We start from the raw sequence: 17,364 nt of genomic DNA on the forward strand, positions 1-17,364 counted from the left end.
GATTTGTGTTTTAACTCTCAGGCCTCTATAATAATCTTTTGTGTGCAGTATGCAAAGAATGTCTGTCTTAAGTGAACATACTGTACAACACAACAGAGAGTTCATTGTTAGGACGAGACTTTTCTGGCAGATGTTAAGCAGGTGACCTGTGGGGCAGCTGTTTGGTGCTGTTTTTCATGCTAATGCCATGGTCCACGACTGACAGCGACTACTGCAGGGATATAGAAGCCGAAAAGCACTAGATGCAAAGTTATACACCTAAAACTACACCTAGATGCAAAGTTTTATGACTCTATTCCAATTTTGCAGGCTCAATCATATGAGAAGCCAGACATTCTAATGTGGGTGTTTTATACTGTAGACTGAAACAACAGCCTGGGGCCCTGCTCAAATTACAGAACTTTGAGGGAAAAACACACACACACAGACACGCAAGTCTGCTACCACACAGGCACACACCTTTCTTCCGCAGAAACAATTTAAAGAACCACACAGACACCATAGTTAACAATAAACTAATCTTATTTTGTCTCTTTTTCTCCTGCTATTTACATTGGTAACTAATGTGAAAATTAATAATTTAAAGTAGTGTAAAACTCTCAAATGAATACAAAATCATATTTTACAATTCTAAAACGGTGAGAGTCCATGAGCTTGTCGAATATAAAGGAGGGCGAGGAAAAGCAGGAAGTTGGGAAGTGAGGCGTGGGAAGAGAACAAAGCAGTGGACATCCTTGGCCAGGAAAGACAAAACACTTATAGAGACACACAGTTTGTTACCTGGACACCACCACACAACAAAACACAACAAGCGCTGCTCTTATGGTAATTTTGTCCATGTAGAAGAAAAGCACTTGATTTGGCCTTTGCTTAGCAGAGGCACACAAAGTAGCTAACGTGCTAGTCACACTAGTTGAATTGATTGGTGCAGTCATCTGTAACATTCAGATTTTCTAAGCACATAATGAGAATTAGCGCTTCAAACAGTTGAACAGGTGTATGTTTAACCAGTTAATCAGTTAGCAGATTAGCATGATGTTGTCTGTGATGGTTTTTGCACTGCTGTGATCAATATATATATAAAAAAAATATTAAATTAAAAAAACAAGTAGGGTTGTACCACAAAATGTCAATTTTTACATTTAGAGATTTGGTTTGGTAATGTGTCCTAACCAGTCATGAAACAAACTGACACAGAATAAATTAATAAGAGATTTGGTGCAAACTAAAAACGAATGACATTTATGTCCATCGCTTGGTTTCACTGGGTTGCTTCACCCACCGTACAATCTCACAGGTCTATTAAACATAAAATATGTTCTGATTGGCAGTGAATTTTTTGTCACCGAATTTTCGTTTTCATTATACACATGAACATTTCAGCTACTAACATTCCACATTGCATCTAGTTAGGACATTTTATTTGCACTGCTATGTAATCTATGAGTCAAAAACGTAAAATGCTTTCAAGAGGTAGATTTGTAGCTTTTAAATATCCAATTTTACATTTATAGATTTAGATGCTTCTACAGTATGTATATGATCATCACAAATGGGGGGTTAAGAGTAAAATTCCTGAGGACATACGAAATGGAGGTGAAGGACCATTTTTGGTACATTAGAGGCTAGCATGGCAGTGAGTGTTAAAGAATGTTGATGAGCAGTTGCCAATTTCTTATAGCCAAGCTGTGCCATCAGTGAAAGTATAAAACAGTTGACAAACACAGTTTCATAAGCTTTCCAACTTTAGTCCACCGCTGAAGCATATAAGGGTTTGCATTTCATACACACATCCTAAGGTAAGGTGGTTCTTGTAATTTAGCATTCGCTAGCATGACTGTGTTATATATTGCAAATACAGAAAGCAATGAATGGAAGTCAAATGCTTACTGTATCGGATGTCAAGTTTAAGTAGCACACAACAGTGAGGTTTAATTTGATATCATGATGAAATGCAAACCCTCCTATGAAGAGGCTTTAAATTACAATATAGTACATGATAGAAAGTCAGTGTTTACACTGTATATACACACTCTGATATTCCACAAATTTAAAACTTTCCACTATTATAATCCCTGTACAGCAGACCTCTTACAATCTTATCTATATCCCGTAGAATCATATGGGGAAAAGTAGAATATGGCTGACGTCATGAATGCATAGATAAAAGGGGGAGGGTTGGTGGTTGTTACCAAACTTATTGCTTTCAAAAAAATAACAAATAAAATCAGAGTGCTGAACAGTGCAACTCCCTCCCATTTAAATTATTTGCAATGCACAGCAAAATCAATGTTATTGGATATTAAGATTCCAAAGAGCTATGCTGTGAAGTATTGCATTATAATGACCTCTAAAGAGAATTTTCTCTTACATGATTTGGGAAGCTTTACATCTCTTTCTGCAGGTACAAGGAGCTTTATGACACAGACTGAGCAAAATGCACAGACAAGAGCTTTTACTCTAAAACAAGTAAAAGTATGAATTAAATTGGACATAGGACAAACAATAACACAATCTCTGGCCAAAGCTGTAAACTGATTCTGGTTGCACTTCCTGTCATTGTCAAGCAGTGTTTGTTCACTATTAAGAGTAAAATAACAAGAATGCAAGGAGGCTGATCTTAAATATAGTAGGAAAATGTTATGCTAGTTCTTTGTATCGCTTGCGAAGTGCAAAAAGGTGGTGTTGTTGCTGTTGGTTTCACACACATTGGGGGTGGCTATATATGTGTGCGCATCTGCAGGTCTATCCTGGTCGGTGCACCTTTATCTCTCGTTCCCTGCGTTTCAGCTCCTCTCTATAACAGTATGAGCAAAAGTTCTCTGTCTCGGGTCGGCCATAGAAGGTGCAGTTGTCCCTCCTGCAACGTTTCTGCTGAAAACAGTACATTGGGCAAACACCACTTTGCCCTTTGGTTTTGTCCTGCCCCAGCCAGGCATGGGGCGCTGGGTCCTCATCTGCAAACTCCAGACAGTCCCGGATATCACCAGTGTTGAAGCCATTGGTATAAGTGTGGGACTTATGTTCCCCAGGCATGTTGTACGGGAGGCTGTCTATGGTATTAATTGTACGGATGCCAGACATGCGGGCTGGGCTGTAGCTCTGAGAGGACAATGAGCGGTTTTGCTGGGGGTAGGTAGCACAAGTTTTGAGAGTGCTGACCATTGGCTTGTAGGACTCCTCTTGGTAGCTGGATGACTGCACATTGACATCCCTGAGATGGATGACATTGTGCCTCTGGATAGGTGGCGTATGGCTATAGTGAGCTGAAACAGGGACTGGTCCAGGTTTCTTAGCACCGTTACTAGGGGAGGAGAAAGGGACAGGGGACATGGAGGATCCTGGGATGGAGGCTGGGATGGGTATCGGGATAGGGGAAGCAGCAAGCTTTGGGCTTCCCCTTTCTTGGACCTTCACACCCTGGGAAGAGTTATGGCTAGTTTGCAATAGCGGTGAGCAGCTCTCAGGTGGAGAGCTATCTGAATGCTCCCTTTGGAAAGCACTCTCCTGTTCAGGCTTCTTTAGTGCCACCCCATTGGCCTGAGGCTTCTTCTCAGTCTCAGACTTTCTCTTCTGTTCCTGCTCAGAACTGAAGCGTTCTTGGGCACTGCTCAGGTAGAAGCTGATCATCTCTTCATGGAACTGGTGTCGGTGGCTGGTGAGCAGCAACCCAGCAAAGATGAATTTGCGCTCACCCTGCATGGCTGCCCGAAGTATGTTAAGGCTGAGTTTTACATCTGTGCTGTACTTCCAGTTGTCCAGTGTCCGATCACCCGAGTTTTTGCCTGATTCTGGCAGTCTCTCAACAGGTGAGCTACCAGAAGCACGGTCTGTAGGAGAGGGACTAGTTGTCTTTTCTGAGGATGATGTGCTGGCCGACTGGCCTGACTCCTCTTTGCTCCCTTTTCGTGTTTTTGAGTCCTTTTTCTTGGATTTCTGCTCTCCGTTCTCTACCGTTCTACCATTTGTTAAAGTGGACTTGCTGATCTTCCCATGAACAAGTCCTCCAAGGCCACCCATATTCTTCTTAAGTTTGATACCCAGAGTCTTGCTGAAGCTGCCCAGTTTGTTGGCTACTGAGTCTGCCCTTGTTTTGTCTTTGTCCTTTCGCTGCTTGTCCTTGTCCTTCTCTTTACTCGACTTGCTGTTATTGATGTTGGAGTTACTGCAAACAGACTCCCGGTCTGAATCCATGGATTCTGCCAGAGACTGTACATCCTCACCAGCAGAGGCAGTGGGCGACTCGGGCTGAGCCAAGGGAGCCTGTAATACAAAGATCAGCCATGAGGACTCAGAACTGTAGTCACCTTTAGCTAATGCTGTTCTCAAAAAACAAACAAAAGGGAAACAACCATGCTCCTGGAGGGCTACCATATTACAGAGTTTAGTGCCAACCTTAATTAAACAAACCTAAACCAGCTAGTTAATGTCTTCAGTATTACTTGATATAATACTTGACATAGCCAGGTGTGTTGGAACAGAGTTGGAAATTAAGTCTGCAGGAAAGACCCCAGGAGTAGGGTTTGCAACCCCTGTCAACCAATAAATGGACAACCACTTACCCTTGTTTCAGAAGGAATTCTAATCCATGTTACATTCATGTAGTTGTGCAGAAGGTTTAGTTTAGCTTCCAGTGATAGAATAAGACTAGTGAGAGAGGAGAATATAGTCAAACATCTCTTCTAAAACCAAATTTGTAGCTCAAAAGGTTTATCAGCTCGAATGAGGCATTGAATATTCTTGTCCCGTCTTATGTGCCAGTGAAGGAATGGAAGAAATTACAAACCATTTGAAGCATGCAACTAGGAACTCAAACCAGTGCATAAATCTAGTCACCAGAGAATGACAGCTTGTAGTCATCAGTCCATAATGAAGCCAATGAACTAGGGGCCAAATCATTACTGTTACTTCAGTGCAGATGTTTGTTTTGGATCTCTGTTCTTATTTATTTATATGCTTCAAATGCCTGACCTCTGCAAACTTACTCAGATTTGAAAACGTTCTGCACAAGTCATCTTAACCATAAGACTAAATGCAAGAATATGCAACTGATAAAAGTTCAGAATATGTACAGGCTTTAATGACCGAATGAGGCTTAAAGATATGTCAATCAAGAGCCGATCAACCTTTGTGAGGATAGTGCAGCCTGGTGCCATGTGCTGAGTCCTTCTGGAAAGATTTAGCCCATCTAAATCCCTCATATGGTAAAGATAACTTATAGATAGAGGCTCTTGTTTGGCCTCAATTGACCTTTGTTTTAATTACCCCTCATTTAGACTAGTGCCTGCTTACATGTTATTAATTTAATTTAGCTAAGCTTGCTGTGGGGTAGATGGAGGATGAGAGAGAGACAAAAAAGGTCTTACTTTGCCAGCTTAGCATTGTCATTGTCATCCCTCCCCCACTCCCAGTCCCTCCCAGGGTCCACCGCGAAGTGCAGCGCTAGCAGCTTGTGCTCGGAGTCGGTCAGTGGGATGACGGCTGAAAGGGAGGGACAAAAAGACGAGAAGAATGATTTTGTGGATCTGTTCAAAACCAGGTTGCAACCAGTTTCCAAACAGATTGAAGCAAACAGTGGGTATAGTTTTAACTGGATACTAAGACTAGGTAAGAGGTGTTCTTGTTTAAATTAAAGTACTTTAATTATTAATTTTAATTTAAATACTTTTAAAGGAATAGTATACCCAACAATTAAAGGTATGACATTGTTTGATTTTACTTATTGGTCTATTTCTTTTAAAGTTTCTCTTTCACTACAAGGAATGACAAAACTGCAAAAAATTAAGAGGAACATCAATTGTACTTCCATGATTCCAACACCCATTTGACAGGAAAAACATTTCAACATTAATCAAGTGGTATGTTAACCATAAGTTAAAAGGCCTGGTTTCCTAAAAAGAAAATATCACAACTACTTCTCTTTTCCCATCACTGTACCTGTTTGTCATTGTACCTGATTAGACTTTTCAAAGTACAAGCACCGGACAGAATGGTAGGGAAAATAGAAAGTGGGCGATTCAGTTCTAGTGACTGTTGGAAAATATAGCATGTTTGAACAGAGGACTTTTCAATCCCTTCTGTCACAACCATACACTCATAAACCTTCACACACTGATAGAACAAACTGTCTTCTCTCCTCTCCTCATGAACAGCCTGCCATTTGCCAGGTGACTGCTGGGTAGAACTCACGGTGTACCAATGATGAACATACTGCTCTTCGATGACTCATTTAAATGACACTACGCAGAGTAGGAGTGAGAGACATCGAGTCACAGTAATGAATAAATGTGTGTGTGAAAGAAAGAAAAGGTCAAGGGGAGATGAAGTGTTTGTAGTAGGGCTGATAAAAAGTAGAAAGGGAAAATCTAATCATAATATGGTTATATAAGATTATTATACCACAAAATTTACAGATACACATTTTTTTATATGATTAAATACTTTACACATTTTAAAAATGACATGATCACACACACACAAAAAGCAAATGACACCAGATATATGGATTGAGGAACATTTTAAAACCTATTATTTACAAAGAAAATACATAGCAGTTCAAATCACAATATGTCAAAAATAATCACTTTTTTATTATTATGCAACCATAGTGTGTAGAAAAGTGTACCATTTAGCCATTTTCCACAGTAAGGCATGAGCATTCTTGAAGCATACTTCCTCCCTGTTGAATTTTCAATCAACACATGACTTCGCATCCCACCCGTGTCTTTTAATTCACAATTCTGGCAACAAGAAGCGTCAAAAATGTCCAGCTGCTCTACTGAACATTCATACAATCCAGTCCACGCTCTAAGATTTTCCAACTTTAATTAACTTCAAGCACATTTAGTCTTAAATACGTACCTTTCATTCAGTTTGTGAAAGTAAAAAAAACAACAAAAAAACAAAAACAAAGGAATTATCATCAACAATGGAACAACCACTTACAGCCATGGAATTACAATCTGTATTGTATCATGGTACCAGCACAGAACATTTCTGCAAGGATTTGGGGAGGATGACAATAGTCGACAACTACGAACAATGGGTCTAATTCACTAAATATGCGTAGGCACAGATTTTTGCGTGAAATGTGTGTACGGACGTTTTCACGAATTCATGATTCATCAAAAACTTTCATACTAAAATATATTCTAAATGTACGAAAAGATTCAAGAACAACTTATACCACACGTACGCAATAATCATGTACAAACGAGGGCCTTATAAGCATGTGTTAAGAACCCTATATAATTAGATGTTATTAATAAATTATAGTTACAGTTCCAATTGGACTTCCAATATATATATATAATATTAGAGGTCCAAACAATAATCACCTGATCTATCCTTATATAAACGGTGATTAATGTGTCTCATCTTGTGTTTAGAGGCATGGCACACTTGGTACTGCTTGAAGACATCGCAGCGCGTGCTCTAAGGAGAGCGCGTCTTTAGAGAGCGCACAGATATGTTCGCTGAGAGTGACGAATGGCTGTTCGGTAGCTTTAGGTTGCCCAGAGAAGTCCTCATTGATTTATGCAACTCACTGGAACCACACCTGAGCAACATCACTAACCGCTCTCGCCCTATACCACCTTATCTCCAAACCTGTGTAATAACCCATGCTTCTTTTTTACCTGTGTCCATTATGCCAGTGGATACACTTTTAAATAACAAATAATTTTTCCTGGCTTCCACCTCCGACAGCAAAACCTCACGTTCATTATCGTTAAAGTTATTTTTCTTTGTCTTTTGTTTCGGTGCCATTATTGTCTTTCTCTGTACAAGTGCCTCATTGTGGAAAGCCCTTATATGGAGCTGGTTTGGGCGTGAATTATGCTAATTACTGACTCGTGCACGCGGGCGCTCATTTAGAAGACTCCAAATTCACTAACAGAAGAACGAGTTTAAGAACAAGCTCATGTGCGTACGCACGTGTTGTGAATTAGGCGGAAAGTTCTCGTGAGAAGTTCAAATGTGCGTATAAATAAGAAAATTGTACGCAAAAATTAGTGAATGAGACCCAATTTCTCCAATAGAGCTCTGGGAGTCGAATCAACCAGCACAAGGATGAATCATCACAATTCAAACTTTGATTTGAAGAAACAAATTGAAAATGGTGAGGTACAAAAAGGACAAATGAAAGATTTCGATGTAACCTTCAAAGGCAGAATGCATTTACTGCAAACAAGGTTGTAACTGCTTTCAAATCAGAATGAAGCAAACAGATGCTTAGATCAGACAATTTTAGGCTTGGTACTAATGCTGTTTACACACCTGGCTCATTTGCCATATTTGTTTTGGAACCTGGCACGTTTTCTTCCTTAGTACAATTGCTTTAGGCATATATGAACATATATGAATATATGGCATATAGTCTGTCCTCAGGATTATGGGTAGTGTAGTTCTACAATAGGAATTTGGCAAATAAAAATAAAGCCAATATAACTCTAACCAAAAAAAATATATCATTGCTTTGCAATCTCAAATCTCAAATACACTATTTTTCTTTAATGGGAATTTTGTTCCAAGACCAACAAAAGTTGATCCAAGAAAACATCTAAGCTGCCAGAATCATTCACTCCAATCATGACGTTCTTTTCACTGTTACTGAAACATAAACTGCTGGCACAATTGAAGCTATGAGGGTTTTTTTTCCAGCATTTTGTGGGTCAAATTCTTGGGGAGTCACACCAGGACAAGAAAGAGCATCCAAAGTCCAAACTGAAAGAAATGAAGGTGGAATTCCCAAAGCAGAGCACATACTGTACTGTTCAGAATAACACACAAAATTGTACACGTGGGCATGCACTCATACATAAACTTAACCAACAAGTACCCCATTGTGTTCACCATCACACACAGATACAGTTTCCCACCAGAGCGGGGTCAGACGGTGAACGCCGGAGCTATGTGGGGTTATGTCCCGACTCCTACATGCAGCTGTCCTCCCTTCTTTGGCCCAGCATACACACTCACATGCTTCAGCTAGCACTGTTGTTACTATTTGGGCCAGTTCCAGGTCCAAACACCACCACTGCCAGTTCTACCCCGAGGGTCTAAAGCATAACGTATTTTGTATCCCTTCTGGCAGTTGTGCAGATCTGTCCTTGACTGACCTGCCTCAACCACATATGTTCAAAACCGTGAAGTCGAGGCCCCTCTCTCAAGGAACAAGGGGTGTCGATTCCTAGAGTATTTGTTGGTATTTGGTACCCCTGCATTGTCTGTCTGTTGTTTTATCCGAAATACTTTGACTGGATAAACATGCAAGTGATAATGGAGGAGTAATCAGGAAATAACGAGACTGTAAATAAGGTCTTTCGCTGAGTGCTGCGGTGATAATTCAAACAGAAGTTGTTGACAGACAACATTGCTCATGGAGTCTGACATGCTACATTACAAGAGCATTACATGCAGAGCTTATTCCATTGGCATGAGGGGGAGGTTGATGTATGCCGAGTGGGTCTGTCTGCACGGCATGGCACCGCCTCAGGAAAGTTAGCCAATGAGCGGGAATAACTGTCATGTGAGGGATGTGTGATATAATCCTTTTGAGAGTGACTCCCAAGGCATTATTTCCTGGGATCGTTGTGGTTTTCTTGACTCTCCCCCCTCTGGTGGGTGATATCAATCACTGCAGTTGCGCCCACTGAGGAAAACAATTAGTCCGCTTTAGTCACGCAAACCGTACTTGTGCTTGATGAGGTGTGAATTCAGGAGTTATCATTCCCAGTTGTGTTTTTTACAGCTACTGTGAACAATAATCACGCAGATAAACAAAGCTTCGTCGTGGATCTCCATAACATGCGTGGGAATGTGATTGCCTACACATTTTCCAGAGCCACATAAAACATGCAAACTGTATACGGAAAGATCCGTAGGCCTCCTGATGCTAACGGCTGATTACGATGCGAAGAATCTGGATGTTTTTAACCCAAGCTTGGCGTGAGAGTTGGTCATGGCGCAAGAAGGTTTTTCATGCTTTCAAAATGAAAATGTAAAAGCTGGCTGCTGAATGCCAAAGAAAACAGAAGTATTCGTAAAGCTGGGCAGGCGTGTCTTAAAATAGCAACACACGTTTCCTATTGGTTGACTGCTGTCATAATAAGTGAACCACAGAAAAATGAAGGTGCATTAAAGCAATACTAGCATGGCACGTCACAGGGAAACCATTCAGTATGTCTGCAATGTGCAGGAAAATCTTGTGGAAAAAAACTTCAAAAGGGCCTTAAATCACCAAAAGAGTTTAAAATCAGTGACATATTACAATTACCCTGTGGTTAAAGAAAGATTACAAGTGGAAAAAGAGAAATGTTGATGAAAGATATTTGACCACATTTTGTTCTCCTTCACAAATACTTTTAGCTAATCTTAAAAAACAGGGAAAGGTTTTGCTATCTGTATAGTGACCAACTGATGATTTCATGAAAGGGGCTAAATGACATTTTATTTACAAAAAAGGCAAAAATGTTCCTGTAAGCTGTAGAGTCACAGTGTAGCAACTGCAATTAGCATAAAATCAATGTGAAGTCCCTACAATTATATAATACTAAATGTGTGTGCAAGCGTGAATAAAAGTCTGAAGATTCATTCTTTTTTTAAGAATGACAAGAATAATGAGAGCCCAACGTAATGTAAACTCATGTAAAGATACCATGAATTTTCTCCTGTGTTGGCACATTTCCTATTTTAACAGGAAGTCTGAGCTAGACATACTGAAAGGCTTGTCCCTTTTATTTTTATTTTTAAAAAGTTTGAATTCATGTCAAAGCTGTTACTGATGCTATTTATTTATAAAATATTTATTGCTAGTCAGAAGAATGTGGTATTAAGGGGTGGGGCATTTTCATTCTAAAGGACGAGAAAAAAGAAAAAAAAAAAAGAAAAAGAAAAAAGAGACCCGCCCACAAGTGCAATATGAGTCACCAATATTTTTGGAGACAAAAGAGAATGTGCATATATGCTAAAAACAACTTATTTTAATAACTTTCCTAAATACACTAATATATAGATGTTTGCTTCAAAGCTAGCATACAACGAAAGCCACAAGAGAAACATTTCACAGGTCTTTTGACACGACTCTCTCTCTCTCAAACACACACACAAGAGTCTCAGTGTTCTCGGGAAACCGCTGACACCTGAACACACACTGGGCAGACGGGCACTCCCTGGCAGACCCCAGCGGAAGATCCGGGGAGGAGGGGTATCACCCACCAAGACAGCCACACAGAGACAGACTCTCCGTCGGGAAGTGGAAGAAGGGAGCTAAGGGTTTAGGAGGAGCAGATTAGGGCCTAAACCACATGTAGTGGGTGGCTTGGACTGATCTGCACTAAATGGCAGAGGCCAAGCGGTTCTTTAGGAATAGAGAGGGAGAGAAAGTGAGAGCGAGAGAGAGGGGGTAAGTATAGAATCAGGGGAAATGATTCAGACGGAGATGCCCTGTTGTGTGAGTGTGTGCATTTGTGTAAAGGAGTGGCACATGTGTATTTGAGGCCTCATGGCGCTAACCGTCTCCAGACACGCAGCTACAAATGACCTCATCTGGCTCTGAAGAAACTAAGGCAAGCGCTCCTTCATCTCAGTGTAGCATGAGCATTGAAACAGAAATATAGGTACTTTTGGAAGATTTAAATTTTGGGTCTTGACTTAATAAAAAAATGGACCTATACAACTTGTGTGTGATTTTCATACTTGTTAGACTTCAATGATAGTTTAATTTTACCATACAAAACTGCAATTACTTTTATAAATTAATTTGCCATTAGGTCATTCTAAAGGAAAGTTTCTAACCTGTCAAAACTTTATCAGACAAAGTAGCTCAGGTCGCCGGTTGGTGTCTTTAGTTTAAAATGTACTAAATGTAATGTCACTTTTATACTGTATTATATATAAATGACACACTTCAAAAAAAAAGATTGTAATCGCCCAGTTTCCTGTATAGATAAATTACACACTTCACAAAAGGGTGGAGGTATTCCAGACGGGAGTGTGCAAGGTGTTTTTCTTTTATTTTCCGAGTAGCCAATCATTCATATCCTGGAGAAATATGACTACAGTCAAGGCCTCTAATCTGTCAACAACCCACTGCTTTAAACCGACCACATGCTTTTGGGGTCAATGGGTACGTGAGGGTATGCGAGGAGGAACCTGTGGCTAACAGAGGGACAGCGCGCCATCTAGTGGGATAAACATCAACCAATGGTTCTCTATGTCACCCAGACATGTTATTTACATAAACTACAGACAATGCAGTCTATATTTATTTTATAGTACAAAATATGGCAGGTCGATTAAGTTCTTTAGGGGGTTATTTATTGTCAAACTACCATGCAACTGAGGCTAGTTGTCAAACTTGTTCCCTTTTTTCAAATGAATAAAAAAAAAAAAAAAAAAAACATTACATTTTCCACCGTTATTACAGAGCATGTTTTCACAATATATGGGGCAAGTTGTAATAATGGAACCTGCCAAAATAAAAAAAATAAATATATATATATATATATATATATAAAATTACTCAATATGACAACTAGCCCCAGGGTCCCCTGCAATATTCATTTGATTTTTTGTGGTGTCTAAAGCCACAGACAAGGTTTTGCCCATCCTTGGCAGTTGGTGTGTGTTTGTTCCTGGCAAATGGCCTGACTGTGAGACAATTGAAGTGTGTGTGTGTGTGTGTGTGTGTGTGTGTGCGCGCGCGCGTGTGTGTGTGTGTGTGTGTGTGTGTGTGTGTGTGTGTGTGTGTGTGTGAAAAGAACAGCTTGTACTGTACTAACAGCTTCAGTGAGTCAGTGAACCGGGGCTTGGAGAGAGAAAGAGAGAGAAACACACATGCATGGATCTCTGCCTGCATTCCCATTCAGCCCTAGACAACATCAGCATGTTGTGTGTTGTTTTACGCTCAAACTGGCACCACTAAAGACTTCTAAGAGGGATAAGCACATTATAGTGCACATAACACTATACTGTACGGATTCACAAGAGAGACCATAATGGACTAATTCAGACAGACAGCTAGTAATGTCCTTAACTGGGAGCCAGGCTCCCTGGGAGAGTCTGAAACAGTATATTAAACAGCATAATTGCTTATTTTTTTCTTCCTGTCTCAATCTCTGATCGACTGGAGTCTACGAAGTGTGCTTTTAATAATTGATCAAAGGTAATTAGATCAGATGCAGGTCTGCATTATTCATTTAGCACGAAATGTTTTCAAGTCCATTCTTTGCCTTAAATTTCTAGCTAATTTTAATGGAATGATTGAATCCGCAAACAAAATAATTACACTTCAGGGTTATACACTTAGCTTACATTCACAACTGCATACCAATATGATTTTCATACTAATTCTACAGTATACAAAATGTGCGTATTATGCAAATTTTCAGCTTTTATGGATTTTAAGAGTGACGAATGAACCTGAAGTAATACTATGTGGGAATTTCAACATTACAGTTTTTTAACAAAGACATTTATTATTAAATGTAACAAAATTACACTTTAATCTAATCAAATATATTAAATGCTACAGATGCATTCACATCAAAACATTATAATGTACATTATAAAAATGGCTATTCTTTTTTTTAAAGTTTCTAAGGTTTACATTTAACAGTGTTATTATTCATGAGTATTAAAGGTAATCAAAATGTACAAATATGTGAAAATAAGCATGCACAATTAAATATCCATTATCAATACTGATACAGTTTCTCCAGATGTGTCCATTTTATTGCCTCAGACTTGACTAAGTGGCTTGTATTTACTTCTCAACAATATCTACAACAAATTTTAAATTAGTTATGTTCACTAAATGATTGACTGTAAAACAACATCTACTTAGTATTCCAGCCCTAAAGCATCCTATTGGAATTAGCTGTAAAACCATTCGAGACTAGATTGGATTTTATATCAGTTAGACCCTGGCTGTATCATCTCATTATGTCATTGTTTGATTCAGTCTGCTGTGATTGTCTACCTTGCTCTCTCTGCTGGTCTCTCTGCTCCATGGACACCAGGGCGGAGAAGTGGGCCTGGTCGTAGGCCAGGACCAGCGGGGAACAGTGACAGCGGTTGGGAGGCACCTCCAACGGCAGGTACAGCCCTCCAAAGGGAATGGGTGCAAAAGCTGCAAGGTAAGCACAACAACAACAACAAAAAAAGGTTAATTTGTCTGTACGACACTTCACTTTATCTATTTTAAATAGAAAACACTATAAGGCCCCCTAGTGGTATGGATAAAAACCTACACATATTCTAGCTGGAAAAGCTAATGTGGTTGAAGAGAGCTGTTGGATTGGGAGTCTTACCTTCGCCTCCAGAGTCTCTGAGCATGGTGTCAGCGATCACCACGATAGGTCTTCTCAGAACATGGGCCAGTACAAACACATGGAACTCCTCCAAGCTCTCGTAAACCGGGTCTTCTGAGTTATCCACACTACAGGAGACACATACACATGCAGTGACATATTTGACAAAAAACAATAGAATTCTTTGTTTATTGGTACAAGTAAAAAAAATTAAACCAAGGTACAGCAGCTTCCAATTCACCATAATTTTACCTCTAATGGTTCACAATGAATATAAGTAAGCTTTAGACTTCACCTAGCAGACTACATACAACTACATTAGATACCGAAGGCAAAAATTTGGATAATCATATTTTCTAAATCCTTTATAATGAACTTCGCCTGCATTCAGAATCGACTACAAACTACACAAGAGTTTGAAAGAGAAATAAAAAAAATATTTGAGCACTTATCAGTACTAACCTCCAAACCACACACACACGAAACAGCTATGCTGCTTTCAGAAAACAACCAACAAAGTCACACACACACACACACACACACACACACACACACGCACACACACACATATATATATATAAAACAATATAAAATATTGCACCTAATTATGTCACGAAAACATTTTAAAAGTATCAAATTAAAATATATCAAATAAAGTATTGATATAAGTTAAAAAGAAAGCATCTGTTCTAAACATTCTTGTCATATTGTGAGAGTCCGACATAATAAAAACCTTTCTTTTCCCATTGTGCTTTCCAAAGCTTTTAACAGGCAAACCTCGCCAACTAATATCCTTCATGCACAGTACCATCACTAACTGGATTATTTATCATCAAGAAGGGTTATTTATTAATGCATCCCTTAAGTTACACTGTCTTTTGAAACTGTACTAGACTTTAAAATACTGCATCAGACTTACTAAACATTGCATATTACATTTATTACCTGAATAAACTGACAGTTCAATCTTTCGGTTCTTTTACACAAGTCAAAAAGGAGCCAGTTCATATATAGCTCATTATTGTGAGAGCACACAAAACAGTGATCGCTCTGAGAAAAACAGGAAGCTATATTTTCCAGAAGACTCTGTCTGAGGCATGACCTGAGACCTGGCGGTTGATGCTTTCACTTCCAGTCAGTGTGACTTCAGAAGGCAGATTAAAGGTAAGGGGTAAGTTTCCTCCTGAAGCAAGATTTGGTCGAAACTCTTTCAACCGCAGTGCTTCAGTTGACACTAGTGAGAGGAGAAACCAAACCAAACTGCTGTCTGCCAGCGCAGAGTTTCCACTACGCTGATCTATGACCTGAGATAAACTGATACACGCTCATTTAAAGGTGAAATAACTTCTGCAGCACCAGCATCACCAAATGGAACTGCAAAAATATGGACTGTTTTCAAACAGGTTACCCCGAACGCTTGTGTTGTCTGCCATTGGTCGAGCAAACACTCCAAATGATTGCTATTGGCTGAGCCAGTGTTGCTATGCTGGGCTGGTCGGAATACTCAAACAACAAAGAAATGTTTTGAAAACATTTCCCTTTGAGAGGAATCAGCCTACAAGTGATTTATATACCGTATTTTCTGGACTATAAGTCGCACTTTTTTTCATAGTTTGGCTGGTCCTGCGACTTATAGTCAGGTGCAACTTATTTATCAAAATTAATTTGGCATGAACCGAGAGAAATGAACCAAGAGATATGAACCAATAGAAAACATTGCTGTGTCCAGCCGCGGGAGGGCGCTCTATACTGCTCAGTACTCCTGTAGTCTACACTGAAAACATAGAGCGCCCTCTCGCGGCTGTAGACTGTAATGTTTTCTCTTGGTTCTTGGTTCTAAATAAATGCGACTTATATATATGTTTTTTTCTTCATCATGACGTATCTTTGGACTGATGCGACTTATACTCAGGTGCGACTTATAGTCCGAAAAATACGGTATGTGTCTCTGCATGTGAAGTTGAGAAAGAAAAAAAATTTTAACAGTGAAAAAATACACATTTCATATTTAAGGTGAGTGTTTCTAGTTCAATGGTTATAGAAATACAGGACAAAAAAACTTAAACAAAATGTGAATTGTATTCTCTAAATTCACTACAAATCTTACAGAATTAGTGCTGTTTAGAATGGAACTAGCATAATATTTCTACACTACATTACACAGTATATACTGGATATTACTTTAGAAATAAAAACATTATACAATAACAAGAAGGATAAATTCTTCAAACATTAGCATGCTACTTTGTTGTTATCATTTTGGAAAAGAAATGGATAGTTCCAAACTTTTCCTCACTCTCAAGTTGTTCAAAACCTCTATGAGTTTCTTTCTTCTGCTGAACACAAAGGAAGATATTCTGAAGAGTGTTGAGATGCAAATACATTAGGACAATGCTGCTATCATTGACTAAAACAAAATATGTTTGTTAATTGAAGTAAAGCTAATGTTGGATTAAAAAATAAATAATAATAATAATAATAATAGAAATGTTGCCTGGAATAGGCTGAAGTACTTAAAAAACTAAAAACTAAAAACTAAAACTCAAATAAAAATACAAAACAAAAACTAATAAAAATCACTACAGCATATAATATTTTTTTAACATGAATTGTAATCGGTGTTACATATATATAAACTATAATAGTATATAGATAATATTAAAGTAGAATTGTGATGGACACAGATTTTCATTGTACTGGCAAAAAACATTTTTCTAAATATATTTGTTTGTTTGCGTTCTTTAAAGTCACACAGGTTTGGAAAGAAATGATGATAATAATAATAATAATCATATATATATATATATATATATATATATATATATATATATATATATATATATATATATATATATATATATATATATATATATATATATATATATAAAACATCAGCATATTACTTTTAGTTTATTTCTCCCACTGGAAATGGGAGGTCATGTCAAGCACATTGCATACAGTGTTTCACACAGTTGCTTCATAAAACACAATTTGGCCACTCATTTGGACACAGAATTCAGAAATTGTGCATACTGTGCACAGTACACGTAGT

At 38.7% G+C, this 17,364-nt stretch overlaps 1 protein-coding gene across 1 annotated transcript in view; it reads right to left on the minus strand.

The window, feature by feature from the left end:
• Nucleotides 1-504: 504 nt before the first annotated feature.
• LOC127947042 (OTU domain-containing protein 7A) overlaps nucleotides 505-17,364 on the minus strand; it is a 73,764-nt gene continuing 56,904 nt past the window's right edge. Inside the window, exons 9-13 of the mRNA XM_052543942.1 lie at nucleotides 14,313-14,440; nucleotides 13,982-14,131; nucleotides 5,367-5,481; nucleotides 4,563-4,647; nucleotides 505-4,263 (exon numbers count right to left, since the gene is read on the minus strand). Of these exons, the coding sequence (XP_052399902.1) occupies nucleotides 2,746-4,263; nucleotides 4,563-4,647; nucleotides 5,367-5,481; nucleotides 13,982-14,131; nucleotides 14,313-14,440 (1,996 nt within the window). The 3' untranslated portion in view covers nucleotides 505-2,745. The remainder of the gene's footprint in view (nucleotides 4,264-4,562; nucleotides 4,648-5,366; nucleotides 5,482-13,981; nucleotides 14,132-14,312; nucleotides 14,441-17,364) is intronic.

Source organism: Carassius gibelio, chromosome A25 (assembly GCF_023724105.1).
Source record: "Carassius gibelio isolate Cgi1373 ecotype wild population from Czech Republic chromosome A25, carGib1.2-hapl.c, whole genome shotgun sequence".
Lineage (NCBI taxonomy): Eukaryota > Metazoa > Chordata > Actinopteri > Cypriniformes > Cyprinidae > Carassius > Carassius gibelio.